We start from the raw sequence: 13885 nt of genomic DNA, 5'->3' as shown, positions 1-13885 counted from the left end.
CTGGCTTACTTGTCACCGTGGCAACCACCTCCTGCACTTTCCAGGGTCAGCACTCCCATGCCCTTAGACCCCATCCTCCCTGGGTCTAGGGTGTGTAAGACTCCCCTTCCTTGTCCCGTTGGCTTTAAAGAGCCCCCCCTACCCCCCATGCTCCCTTTTCCAGCTCGTGGTCTACTGGGGCATGGGCATAGTTCTGAGTAGCTTGGCTGTATTCTTTGCTAAGCTAAGGCAAGTGGTGTGGCCTGCCATCTGCTAGGGCAGTAGGGAGCCAGGCCTGTATGAATATATAGCCAGCCAGAGCATCAGACTGGAGTGGCCACCCCTCCTGTTTGCCAGGGGGAAATGGGGGGGGTGACTTTGGGGAAGCCAGAAATGCCTCAGAGACTGCTTTTTATGTTTATGAAGCCAGAGGCCTACTTTTCAGGCACCCCTCCCTCCCTCCCTCCCCCCCTCCCTCGGCAGCACACACTCACACCCACTCACTCTTGAGCCTTCTTCTGCTATTCACAGCCCGCCCCACACCCTTCCTGGCAAAGCCCCTTGCAAATGCTGGCTTTGGGGACTGGCACTTTCTCTTCTGAATCAAGACCTGTGAGTTTGGGAGTTGCAGCTTCTGCTAAGCTGAGATGATAATGGCACTATTTAAAGCTGGTCCCGGAGCCAGAGGAGCCAGGCGTCCCCATGTGGCTAGTCTAAAGTTTCTTCTGCTTTCCCACCGTGTAAGGACTGGGGTGGGTAGGAGGCCCTGTGTGGTCCTCCAGGACTTTCTGCCTGGAACCTTTCTCTGGGCTCATCTCCTGCCAGCACTATGTGCCATGTCACCAGAGGAAGGGAAGGGAAGTTGCCACTTGGCACCTGGTTTGCAGGGAGCTGGGGAAAGGTTCTTGGCCCTGAAGTTGGCTTGTCTGTTGTCAGAGTGGCCAAGAAGATTCGGGGAAGCTGGGTTGGACCAAATAGCCAGTACCTTATGCTGCTTCTGCTGCTCACCCTGGTCTCACTTGGGGACTCGAGCATCATTCTTTTTTTTTTTTTTTCAGTTTGTTTATTTAACTCTGTGTGCATTGCATCAGAGCCCCTGGAACTAGAGTTATAGACAGCCATGAGCGGCCACGTGGGTGCTGGGAATTGATCCCCGGTCCTCTGGAAGAGCAGCCGGTGCTCTTAACCACTGAGCCACCTCTCCAGCCCCTATAGCATCATTTCATTTCAGTTCTTTCTTTTTGTTTTTGTGGTTTTTTTTTTTTTTTTTTTTTTTTTTTTTTCCGGGATGGGGTTTCTCTGTGTAAGCAGTCCTGGCTATCTTAGAACTCACTCTGTACACCAGGCTGGCCTGGAACTCACAGAGATCCACCAACCTCTGCCTCCCGAGTGCTGGGACTAAAGACGTGCACCACCACTGCCCGGCTCTGGCATCTTTCTTAAAAGAAACTTTTCAGAGGAGATGGGGTGCCATCACATGACATGGCCACGAACAGAAGGAGCTTGACAAACCTCACCCCCAGACTTTCCTCAGCCCAGTATGAAGGCAGTTCCTTCTTTGCCATGGTAGGGTGCTTCCTCCTCAAAACCAGATGGAACAAGGTCGCAGGTTCCTTCTCCCAGCCCAGCCGGCAGGCATAGTACTGCGCCTGAGTTCATCCTGGTAGAAGTGTGCCCAGATTTCCTCAGGCCTGGCTCTAGACTTCCTTTGTGCTGTTCTGTCGGTTGCCCAGGAATCTGACCCGAAGCCATCCCTCTGCAGGCTGCAGAGTTTGCTTGCGAGAATGTTCCCCCTCTCCCCATCCCTCCCCCCATCTCTTTCCCTTTCTGTCCCTCACTGCCTCTACTGCCCAAGGCCAGGGCTTTGTGTATACGTTAGCCCTGTGTCACTGAGCCACACCCCACAGGGTTACTTCCACACAAGGGCTCTTCACCCAGCCTTCTCTCTTTAAGAAAAAAGTTAACTTGGAAAGAAAATAAAATTAAGAGGTGGTATGGGGCCGCAGAGACAGTATAAGCCGGCTGTTGATGAGTTCCGAGAGGGAAGGTGCGACCTGGACCTGTCAGCCTCATAGCCTGGGACACCCAGGGTGAATTGCCCTGTTAGCTTCCCCTAGGGCATCTTGTCAGAGTGCTGTAACAGTGCATCTCCTGCTCCTGGGTTCCCGGCTGCTCTGGGGTGCGGAGGGAGCATGCCTGCCTGATGCCTGCCTGATGTCTGCCTGACCACAACTTTCCTCCTTGGTCCAGCTAGTGGAAAGGACCACTGTTTCTCCATCTGGGAGGATGTGTATGTTACTCTAGTCCCTTCTTGTTCCCTTCTCTGCCTCTCTTACCCCATCTCCCGCTTTGTGTGTGTGTGTGTGTGTGTGTATGCATGTACATGTGTGTGTGTGTGTGTGTGTGTGTGCTGGCTTGAGCTGTGGCTCCTCTGGAAATGGGCGTGAGCTCTGGGTGCTTCTCTGTCTCCTCTTCATTAGTCCCCCATTTTTGCCTATTTTATTAGGACCTTATTTTCCCATCAGACTCAGCTCTGCCAGAAGCCTGTGTCTGATCTCTCACTCATACTGGATCTTGACCCTCCAGGCTACCCATCTTTACCTGTTAAAGTAGACGTAGGCTGCCCCCATGTGTGTAGACAGGGTGCGTGAGGCAGGAAGGGCAGCACCACTTATGCAGGTCTCCTGTATACCCATCATTGTGCTGGCCTTGATGGGGTTTTGGAGTTCCCGTCCGTGGGCCACCTGAGGACACTCCTTCTGAGAACCGATGGAGACACTGCTCTAGGCCTGGGCAGGGAGGTTGAAAGCTGATGGTAGGCAGAGGCTTTCCCAGCTGTACGGTGATTTCCATGTCCGGCCTTCCTTTGCTGTGACTGCTGGGCCCCTGGGCTGTGCCTATGCCCGTGCCCTGGCGGGTGACTTCTGGTAGCATGAGCAGAGGGGGGCTGCCCTAAGGGAGTAGATTCGTGAGTGTGCCGCCTCATGCAAGGCCTCCCCCTGGAAGCAGGCTTTCCCTCCCACCCCATACAGACCCCGGCCTTCTCTGTCATTCACTCTCCAACCAAGAGTGTGGATCTCCTAGGGTTGCACGGATTCTCCTTGGCAGACTTCAGAAGTGGGCAGGGACAGCCGGCCTCATCCCTGACTTGTGGGCATCTTAGCAGGCGGGGGGGGGGGGGGGGTCCGCCGCTGTGCCTCCCCAAGACGGGGGGAGCCCAGCCCTTTAACCCGTTCTATACCTGCCTCCACTTGAGTGTGGGAGAGGCAGCCATGGGGGAATGGGGGGAGGGAGGACAGAGACCCCATCTCCTCCCCTCCCACCTTCAGGTCTCAGGAGGACTCCGGGCAGCCTGCCGGCTGCTCCCCTGCCGCTGACTGAATCATTTCTATATTTGGCCAGCAAGCCACGTGGGTAGGGAAGCACAGCGGCTGTACTTCTGACAGCTGCGGGGGGGGGGAGTGGGGGGCAGGGGCTGCAGGCACAGAGGCTAGGGAGGAGGCAGGTGCATTCTTTGGGAAAACTAATGAGGTGCCCCAAGGTGAGTAAGCCCCGAGAGGGGCCGTGTGCCAGCACCCGCATCCCCCCCCCCCCCCGCTCTGGCTTGGGGCCTGCCTCCTCTGCCCCTCCCCTGATGCCCTTTCGTCTTTAGCTAACCCTCATAGTACTCTCTTCTCCCACAGACCACACCGCCCTCCAGAAACCATGGGTGTTGCTAGACCCAGCTGGGACTCTGCCAAGCTCTGGTGCTCAGTCTAGGACAGGGGCTGCCTCCCAGCCCCGCTCGCCCAGCCTGTCATGGCCACACGCCGATGCCTCCCGCTTGTGTGGGGACACAGGGCACCCAGCCCCAGCCCTGAAAGGTTAAGCCAGGCCTTCTGGCTCCATTCCACAGGGACACTGGAGGCCCTAGGCTTCTCTCAGAGCGAGAGCAACTGATGGCCATGGGAGCGGCCCCTACCCACCCGTCTACTTGCCTGGCGCTGCCTGTCCTGAGACCCATGCCCTGGGTCCTTCTGCAGGTGCCAACCCCGTGAGCTCTCCCCATCCCCTGACCTGACGCCGAGAAGGCTCTGTACACCCCCATCATGTGTGAGGTGATGCCCACCATCAATGAGGGGGACCCCCTGGGCCCCCCCCACGGTGCCGACGCCGACGCCAACTTTGAGCAGCTGATGGTGAACATGCTGGACGAGCGAGAGAAGTTGCTGGAGTCCCTTCGGGAGAGTCAGGAAACTTTGGTAGCCACGCAGAGCCGGCTCCAGGATGCCCTGCACGAGCGAGACCAGCTCCAGCGCCACCTGAACTCCGCCCTCCCCCAGGTAAGGGGCCTTTGAGTTCAGCACCTTTGGACCTTCGGCCCTACACCTGTTGTTTTTGCACATCAGGTAGTGGAGCTCACAGAGCATTTTTATTTCCATGTTCCCATGCAAACCTTTTCCCTCCTAAGTGCCACCCTCTAGACTGGCTTTACCTGGAGAAATGAACGCAGAAAGAAAATCCTGCCATGACTGCCGACAGTAGGGAGCCCAGGCTACCAGTAGGTGGCACTCTAGGCTGGAAACTCCTTTCTAACAGATTCCAACTGGAGACCTAGTGTTGCCAGGAGTAGGAATCAGGAAAAGTAGAGCTGGGAGAAACCTTAGCAACTCTTAGCGACTTCCTTTTTTTTTTTTTTTTTTTTTTGGTTTGTTTGGTTTTGTTTTTTGAGACAGAGTTTCTCTGTGTAGCTTTCGATCCTTGTAACTCGCTCTGTAGACCAGGCTGGCCTCGAACCCACAGAGATCCGCCTGCCTCTGCCTCCTACCACCAACGCCCGGCCTTAGTGACTTTCCTTTCCAGTTTCCCTCCTGTGCGGATAAAAACAAGAGATCTCGCACAGATGACTGTAGGCCGAGCTGAACCTCGAAACCAGGTGTCCTACATCGCATTTCGTGGTCCTCAACAACTTAGCCACCATTTGCCGTGCGCCCTCTGTGGGCCAGGCGTCCTGTAGCGATTGTCTCAGCAGATTCTCACGATGAAGCTGTTCCACCAATGATGAAACCGAAGCCTAGGGGGATCAGTCAGTTGCATGTTCCTACTCAGGCAGAAGCGGGGGGGGGGCCGTTGTGCACCCCAGACCCCCAAGACATTGTCTTGTTCTCTGTTTTATTTCTACTTCACTGCATGAGCTCTGAAATCTGAGTTGCTTCCTGCTCAGTACCCATTGTGTAGATAGATATTCAGGGGGTGGGGTGGGGATGCACAGAGGCTGGAGACAGAACAGGAGCATGATTTATCCTACGCTTGTGGGAGGAGGTGCGGTCTGCCCCGTCACCAGATTCAGGGAGGCTGAGGTTTACCTGTCTGTACATACAGCCATCCTGCCCTTTCCACCTCTTCTCAGGAAGAGGTAGGCTTGGATGTGTTGCACAGACCACCCTGAGCTAGTGGAGATGCTGCTTGGATTAGGGGAGGCAGCCCTGAGATGCCCAATAACCTAACCCTCATCTGCAGGTCCTTTCTCCAAATTCAGGGAGAGCCAGGGCTGGGCCTGGATTGGTGAGTTTCTGCCTAGGGGTCCAGAGTCTTGTTTATCACTAAGAACATGGACCATGGGGGAGAGGGAGCGTGCCCATCACAAGCCCTGGGCGATATACGCAAGGTTACTCAGCTGACTGGGGGAGAGCTGAAATTTGATTCCAGATCTTCCCATCCTTTTACATTTGAAGCTTCATAAGGGGAGGAATGGTCCTTTCCATCACCTACCCACAGTGACAGGGATCTGATGGTCCCTCTCATCACCTACCCACAGTGATTGACAGGGATCTGATGGTCCTTTCCATCACCTACCCACAGTGACAGGGATCTGATGGTCCCTCTCATCACCTACCCACAGTGATTGACAGGGATCTGATGGTCCCTCTCATCACCTACCCACAGTGATTGACAGGGATCTGATGGTCCCTCTCATCACCTACCCACAGTGATTGACAGGGATCTGATGGTCCCTCTCATCACCTACCCACAGTGATTGACAGGGATCTGATGGTCCCTCTCATCACCTTCCCACAGTGATTGACAGGGATCTGATGGTTTTCAGGGAGGGATGCCTCCACTGGGAAGCCCCTGAGGAGGTAGAACCCTTTAGAGATGACCTTTGGAAGTGGAGTGTGACCTCATCATGGAGTAGCAGAGGGCTGGGCTGTAAGGAGAGGGAATTCTGCCCAGTGAAGGTGTGGTTCTTAGGAATTTTTGGGTGTTTGGAAACAGTAAGTCACACAGGTGGTTTAGGTCTTAGGGTACACTGGAAAAGGCCATGAGAGAAAAGTCTGAAAACTAAGCGGAATTTGTACTTAATTTTGTGGACAGTATTGTCCTTTGGGGATTCTCCTAGCAGCAGACTGTCAGATAAGTTAGAGCTAGAAAGGGAGGGCGCAGCATCCTAGGGTAGGGAAACCAGGTAGCTTCCTGGCATGGGACAGAGAAGAGGAGGGATGGTATCTTGAGGTGTGGGCATGCCTTCAAGTCCTTTGTCTAGGGTGTGTGTGTGTGTGTATGTGTGCACATGTGGTGTGTGTGTATGTGTGTGCATGTGGTGTGTGTGCGCATGTGGTGTGTGTGTATGTGTGTGCATGTGGTGTGTGTGCGCATGTGGTGTGTGTGTATGTGTGTGCATGTGGTGTGTGTGCGCATGTGGTGTGTGTGTATGTGTGTGCATGTGGTGTGTGTGCGCATGTGGTGTGTGTGTATGTGTGTGCATGTGGTGTGTGTGCGCATGTGGTGTGTGTGTATGTGTGTGCATGTGGTGTGTGTGTGGTGTGTGTGTGCACATGTGGTGTGTGTGTTGTATGTGTATAAGCTCAGGGCAAAGCAGCATCAGGCTCAGGCTTCAGCTTCCAGACAAAGAAAAACTGGCCTTGGCTTCGGTAGACAGGCAGTAATCGGGGAATGGCGTGAGAAGCCCTCAGTGTCCCCTGCTCTGCTCTCTGGTCCACGCTCCTTCTGTCCTTTTCTGCCTGGTCTGCAGTGACAAGGGGATGCTGCTTTGAGAATTCTTTATGTGGTTATGAATTCTTGTTTTTTAAGGGGTGGGGCCCGGGCTCCACAGTATGTTTGGACTTTGGCCACTCATCAGCCATTCATCTGAAAATGTTTTTTTTTTTTTTGGGGGGGTTGTGATGGGCCTACAACTCCAAGGCCAGGCGCTTGTCCCTAGTTGCTCATCCTCATAGAAGAGCGGGGGTTGGGAGAATTTCCCCTAGGAAGGGACAGTTAGTATATGCCATCAGATGCTGGGCTGTAGCCCTGGCTGGATTTAACAGGGCTTCCAGAAGCCAGGGCCGACATCACAGGGCTGCATGACCTTCTGATCTCACATAGATGGGGCCTTCAACCCATTTGTTTCACTGGCCACCTGCAGCTGAAAGAGAGCCCCCTGGGAACTGTGCACATGGAGCTTTCTAGAACCCTTCTGTCCTCTTCCTAACTCCCATCGGCTCCTGTGTGCTCCTCATCCCATCAGACACACAGCGAGTGGCCTGTTCTCCACGACTCCAAAGGAGACGTCTAGAGTTGCTGGAGAATTACAAAGACTGAGTGGGAGGGAGAGAGAGTCTGGTCACCGATGGCTGGAGAGGCAGGCCTTGCAGGGAAGACTTGCTGTCTTAATCATCTCTGTGTGCTGTCCTGTTTCCTGGAATCCTAATATGTTTTTCACCGTGGGAAGCTCACATTAGCTGCAGGCTTCCCGCCCTGCATCGGGGACAGGCTAGGGTTTGAGGGAGGTGCACAGATAGAAGTAAGGGACAAATAAGACAAGCCTATCATGTTTGGGTGTTCAGGGTAAGACAAGCCTATCATGTTTGGGTGTTCAGGGTAAGACAAGCCTGTCATGTTTGGGTGTTCAGGGTAAGACAAGCCTATCATGTTTGGGTGTTCAGGGTAAGACAAGCCTATCATGTTTGGGTGTTCAGGGTAAGACAAGCCTATCATGTTTGGGTGTTCAGGGTAAGACAAGCCTTATTGGGTTCAGGGCACCGGTTGGAGGTGAATCCCAAGCACTGTGGGCTCGGGGGGCTTTCAGGAATTTGCCACGTTAACGCGGGAGCTAAGCATGTGCCGGGAGCAGCTTCTGGAGCGCGAGGAAGAGATATCTGAGCTGAAAGCAGAACGGAACAATACAAGGGTAAGTAAGGGGTGGCCTTGTGTGCGCGTGGACTCGCGGACCTGAATAAAGAGCAGGCAAGACCTTGGCTAGATGGGTTCTGCCTCCCCTCCTGGGGTCATGGGAAGACTACTTAGTCCCCAGTATTGACTGGGGTCTTATTTGTGGTTCCCAGGTCACAGCAGGATCGAAGTCCTGGGGGTGGGGGTGGGGAGAGGCCGGGGCAGCCAAGCTGGGGTCTGGTGTTGAGGACATTGAGCTGTGTGATTCTCTGGGCCTTGCTTTTGTAGCCCTTGTGGCGCATGTCCATGGTCCTCCCTCCTACCCTCCCTTGCTCTCTGCCAGCTGCTCCTGGAACATCTGGAATGCCTGGTGTCCCGCCATGAGCGTTCGTTGCGGATGACGGTGGTAAAGCGCCAGGCCCAATCACCTTCGGGCGTCTCCAGTGAGGTGGAGGTTCTGAAGGCTCTCAAGTCACTATTTGAGCACCACAAGGCCCTGGATGAGAAGGTACCCACCCGCCCCACCCACCTGCCAGTCTCTCCAGGCTTCCCAGAGTCACCTGCGCTCCTTCCCGGGGTCTCTGCACCCGGTGTTAGGGGACTCGTCTTTCATCCGCAGAGCCCCTCCCACAAGTCCATGCCGCCCCAGCCTGAGTTCTGTGGGGATAGCTTTCTCCCCCCCATCTCTCCTTACCCTGGGCAGGTTCGAGAACGGCTCCGGGCAGCCCTAGAGCGTGTTACCACCTTGGAGGGGCAGCTGGCAGGAGCTCACCAGCAGGTAAGCTGCCCAGCTGGGTCCGCAGCTCTGAGAAATCCAACCGCTTACCCACCCTCTTAGTTTCACTGCGTCCATCAGATTTCTGCCTGCTCTGGCTGGGGACTGGTAGCTGAAGCTAGGCCAGGCATGTCTTTCCAGGCGGTGTGGGGTGTGCGGGAAGTCTCCTCTTTGATCGACACATTGCTTTTTTCGGGGGGTGGGCGTGGGGGCTGTGTCTTACAGGTATCCGCCCTGCAGCAGGGGGCAGGCGTTCGGGATGGAGTGGCAGAAGAGGGAGGGACCATGGAGCTGGGACCAAAAAGCCTGTGGAAAGTGGGTAATGGGGGCCTGTTTAGCGGAAGCCGATATTCCCCAAGGCAGGAAGCAGAAGTTTTGCCTCCCTGGGTTCAGGAGGAGATTGCTTAGTTAGATCGAGGGCTCACTCGAGCATCGGCGCCTCTCTTTCCCCTCCTCACTGCTTTGCAAAGTCATCTATAGATTTTCAGTTTTGTGCCAGTGCACGCGATGTTCATGTCCACACATCTTCCTTGTGTGTCAGAGTCAGGCAGGGTTCCTCCTATCTCTGGGCCTTCTGATCTGCCCCTTCCCGGGTTACAAGAGGTGGAGCTAAAAGGAAAAGCTAGAAACAAGAGATGACCCAGGAGAGCGAGGGTATTTGTCCGTTACCAGGAGCCAGCTACTAGGCTCAGCGGGAAGAAAGAGTATCTGAGCCTGAGCTCTAATGTGGGGGCAGAGCTGTGACCTGTGGGCACGCGCTCCTCCCTCCCAGCCTCCCTGGGATGGAGCAGGGTGGGCTGTGGGATTCTCCGGCTCTTTGGCTGATGGTCCGCTGTCCCTGGAGGATGACACTGGCCGTGTGGAAGAGCTACAAGGACTGTTGGAGAAGCAGAACTATGATTTGAGCCAGGCCCGTGAGCGCCTGGTCACCCTGAGTGCCACTGTCACGGAACTTGAGGAGGACCTGGGCACGGCCCGCCGAGACCTCATCAAGTCTGAGGAGCTGAGCAGCAAGTACCAGCACGATCTCCGAGAGGTGGGCCAGGGCCGAGGCCCGCTCTCAGTGACTGCGTCTGGCTGGGCGCAGGTGTTGGCATTTATGAGGGCGTGGTCAGAGGTCCAGCAGGCACAGCTGGGGAGGGTTGGACTGAACACTTGGCCTGCCGGCGTGAGGAGGACAATGGGAGGGTTGGGTTAGAGCCAGAAACTGACAAGGGGAATAGGGATCACAGCCCTTTCTGAGCTACGGGCACCCGGTGCTAGTCCCGGAGGGGCAGATATGAGACGGGCAGGGAAAGGTTGGCGACCTTCTTTCTCATACCCTCTGCTCTGTCCAGGCTCTGGCTCAGAAGGAGGACATGGAAGAGAGAATCACCACCCTGGAGAAGCGCTACTTGGCTGCTCAGCGAGAAGCCACGTCCATCCATGACCTCAATGACAAACTGGAGAACGAGCTGGCCAACAAGGAGTCCCTGCACCGCCAGGTAGGCCCTGTAGGTGGAGTGCAGTGACAGTATCTGACCCTGGAGTCCTGATGGTCATGTGGAAACTCCCCCTTGGTGGCCTAGGAGCCCCCAGGGCCCTACAGGTCCACTTGGGAAAGAGAAAGTCAGGCACCTTGGACAGAAAAGAACCAAGACTCTTTTGATCAGACACCTGCTTCCCTGCTGAGGCGGGTCGGGTGGGGTGGGGATATGGGGTGGGGATATGGGGTGAGGGGTGGGGCATGGGGTGGGGCATGGGGATACGGGGTGGGGCATGGGGATACAGGGTGTGGCATGAGAATATGGGGTGGAGATATAGAGTAGGGATGGATACTGGGTGGGGATACGGGGTGAGGGGTGGGGGGTGAGGGGTGGGGTTACGGGGTGGGGATGCAGGGTGGGGATGCGGGGTGGGGATGCGCGGTGGGGACCCAGCACTCTGAATGGACTTGCTTTCCTCCATGCACTGCTAGTGTGAGGAGAAGGCCCGGCACCTGCAGGAGCTCCTGGAAGCTGCAGAGCAAAAGCTGCAGCAGACAATGCGCAGGGCAGAGACGCTGCCCGAGGTGGAGGCTGAGCTGGCTCAGCGAATTGCAGCCCTCACCAAGGCAAGTGGGCCAGGGCCGGGATCTACCGTCTTCTGTGTCCTAGGCTCTCATGGAGCCAGGCAGGGCATGAGGAGAGCGGGAGGTACGTCAGGCTGGGGCCAGCGAGTTGCTCCCCAACGTGAGACTTCATCAAGCATCCTACCTTGTGTTTCTCAGTTGGAAGGAAGAGTAACCCTCGTCCTCATTACCTCTCATGGCAGAACCACCACCACCCTGCTTTTTTTGTTTTGTTTTTGAGACAGGGTTTCTCTGTGTAGCCCTGACTGTCCTGGAACTCACTCTGTAGACCAGGCTGGCCTCGGACTCACAGAGATCCGCCTGCCTCTGCTTCATGAGTGCTGGGATTAAAGATGTGTGCCACTACCACCTCGCAGCGCATTTTTTTTTTCCCCTTTGTAAGAGATCGAAGAATTGAGGCATTCTAGACACAGAGGTCATCTCTGGTAGCTTTAGAGTGAATCAAAGGTGGATATAATTTTACCTAATGGAGAGGTACCTTTGTGAAGGAATGGTCCCTGAGAGGTGTGCAGGCTAGAACCCAGTGGATTCTGGGAAAGCAAAGGAAATGCATGGACCTAAACATGTAATAGTGTCACCAAAGAATTTAGGAGTCTTAATTGGTGGGATGCTTTGGAGGTGTGGCACTAATGTGTGACAGCTGTAGCTACCTCAAAACCCCCGGGGAAGAAGGAACCTTGATCATGAGCACTTGTCCCAGAGCCTGAAGTTAGAGATTTCTAGTGTGGCAGATGGCTGCTCCAAGGACTGGACTCCCAGCCTTGGCTGGGCCTCAGAAAACCCGGGGCCACATCTGATCCTGCCACGGACTGGCTCTGTGATCGGAGAAGAGTTAACCTCTCCCTAGCTGGGCCTCGGTTTCCTGACCTCTGTGATGGTGGGGTTGGCTAGGGTAGTCACCATGGCCTTTCCAGACCTAGAGTAGGGACTAGGTTTAAGTTACAGTAGTTGTGTGTGCTGAGCAAAAACGGACAAGAAGGGATGGGCTGGAGTGATTGAAGTGTCCAAGAGAGGGTTTCCTGGCTGTGAGGGATGCAGAGCCCTGGGTACCTCGTCAACAGACACGGCAGGGTCTCCATCTCTGGTGATGATAGCCAGGAAGGAAGAACCTCCCACCCGGGCCTGTTTGGTAATAAAGGTAATAGCCACAGTGAGGTTAGCATTATGGAGTCCTTACTGTACTTCCTTTAGACCCTGAAAAGATCCGGTGGGCATAAGTTTTAAGGTTAGCTCTGAGCAGGAAGGAAATGGGAAGAGGAGGCAACAGTTCTGCAAGATGATAGGCTAGAGCTCGGTTTCCGTAGCGCCCGAGACCCTGATCCCCAAGACCACCTTGACACCAGGGTATGAGGCTTATGGGGCCTGAGCAGAAGGAACAGAGATCTCCAAGATGGCTGACTGTCCCTGCACCTAGGCTGAGGAGCGCCATGGCAACATTGAGGAACATCTGCGGCAGCTGGAAGGGCAGCTGGACGAGAAGAACCAGGAGCTGGCGAGGGTAAGGGCGCCTCAGTCATCCTGGCCTCCTCCAGGGCGGGCTTACCCGGCGGCGGTCTGTGGAGGGCGCCAGAAGAAGGGTCAGGGCGGGGAAGAGCTCGCATAGGGACAGGAGGGGGCTTTCAGTTAGGGAGGAGTCCCAAAGGGTAGACCTGGGGACAGAACCCGGGCAGAAATGGATGGTTCTGGAGGAGGGTGGTGACAGTCTGAGGTGGGCGGGCTGTGCAGGTGCGTCAGCGGGAGAAGATGAACGAAGACCACAACAAGAGGCTGTCAGACACTGTGGACCGACTGCTTAGCGAGTCCAACGAGCGCCTGCAGCTTCACCTCAAGGAGCGGATGGCCGCCCTGGAGGAGAAGGTGAGGGGGCTTGGGGAGGCTGGGCAGATGGGGAGAGCATGAGGCCGTGGCTGCCTGGAAGGGCTGAGTCAATGTGGAGGCCAGGCCAGCTGACTACGGGATTGAGGTGTGACAGCTCGGTGTGTGTGGTTGGTGGTGGGAGTCTAAGGCCACCTGGGCCTCGGCTGGGGGAAGCAGGAGCATCCCTGGCCGGGGAGAGCCATGCTGTCCTGGAGAGGTGGGCTGGGAGAGGAAGACACCTGAGCAGGGCCCCAAGCTCACAGCTGCTCTCCCTCAGAACACGTTGGTCCAGGAGTTGGAGAGCTTGACATAGAAGAGCCGCGCCACCACAAGCTGCCCCCCCACAAGCCGCCCACGTGCTGTCTGGCCCTGCCCCCATGCGTGGGAGCACCCAGGCGGGGCCTGGTGGACATGCAGCTGCCCTGTGCTGGCTTCCCTTAATTCATGCATACATTTTGCCATCCTACATGTTGCCCAACACAGCAGCTAGCTGTAGACTACATGTATCCATGCAGAGGCTAGAGAAATGGAGGCCTTGGACCTAGGCCATGGCGTTGGCCCAGGCTCTGGGCCCCCTGAAGGATCTGGTGTCTGTAAGGAAAAGGTCCTATCTGCCGGGAATGGCAGCCACTGTCCTTAGCCACGTGTGCCACTACAGCCTGGTCCACCTCTTCTTTTGCCTTGCTCTTCTCTGGTGTTGAGGGCTGTGGGACTCTTCCCTGGGCGGGGCCCCATTCTGCCCCTTTCCAGTCACACCTCTCGCCTTGGTTTGGACTTGGCGTGCATTCTCCTGCTGTCCCCGACACCGTTGTCCTCTGGCTCCCTCTGACTTTTCACTCTATCCTCTCTGCCCCTCCCTGGCCCCATCCTACCCTGGCTCTGCCTGGCACAGGGCCGCCTGTCCGAAGAGATTGAGAAGCTGCGCCAAGAGGTGGACCAGCTGAAGGGCCGAGGGGGGCCGTTCGTGGATGGTATCCACTCCAGGTACTAGAGTGGGCACTCAGAGCAAGCTG

The 13885-nt window shown here is 55.9% G+C and overlaps 1 protein-coding gene across 1 annotated transcript in view; it reads left to right on the top strand.

The window, feature by feature from the left end:
- Ppfia4 (PTPRF interacting protein alpha 4) overlaps positions 1–13885 on the top strand; it is a 44210-nt gene that overhangs the window by 7028 nt on the left and 23297 nt on the right. The window contains exons 2-12 of the mRNA XM_051203936.1: positions 3663–4301; positions 8048–8149; positions 8474–8638; positions 8834–8908; positions 9131–9220; positions 9750–9941; positions 10243–10389; positions 10863–10997; positions 12430–12513; positions 12741–12872; positions 13765–13856. Of these exons, the coding sequence (XP_051059893.1) occupies positions 4068–4301; positions 8048–8149; positions 8474–8638; positions 8834–8908; positions 9131–9220; positions 9750–9941; positions 10243–10389; positions 10863–10997; positions 12430–12513; positions 12741–12872; positions 13765–13856 (1448 nt within the window). The 5' untranslated portion in view covers positions 3663–4067. The remainder of the gene's footprint in view (positions 1–3662; positions 4302–8047; positions 8150–8473; positions 8639–8833; positions 8909–9130; positions 9221–9749; positions 9942–10242; positions 10390–10862; positions 10998–12429; positions 12514–12740; positions 12873–13764; positions 13857–13885) is intronic.

This window comes from Phodopus roborovskii, unplaced genomic scaffold, assembly GCF_943737965.1.
Source record: "Phodopus roborovskii unplaced genomic scaffold, PHOROB, whole genome shotgun sequence".
NCBI classification, from domain to species: Eukaryota; Metazoa; Chordata; class Mammalia; order Rodentia; family Cricetidae; genus Phodopus; species Phodopus roborovskii.
Note: the sequence above shows the minus strand (reverse complement) of the source record. Positions and strands in the feature narration are given on the sequence as shown.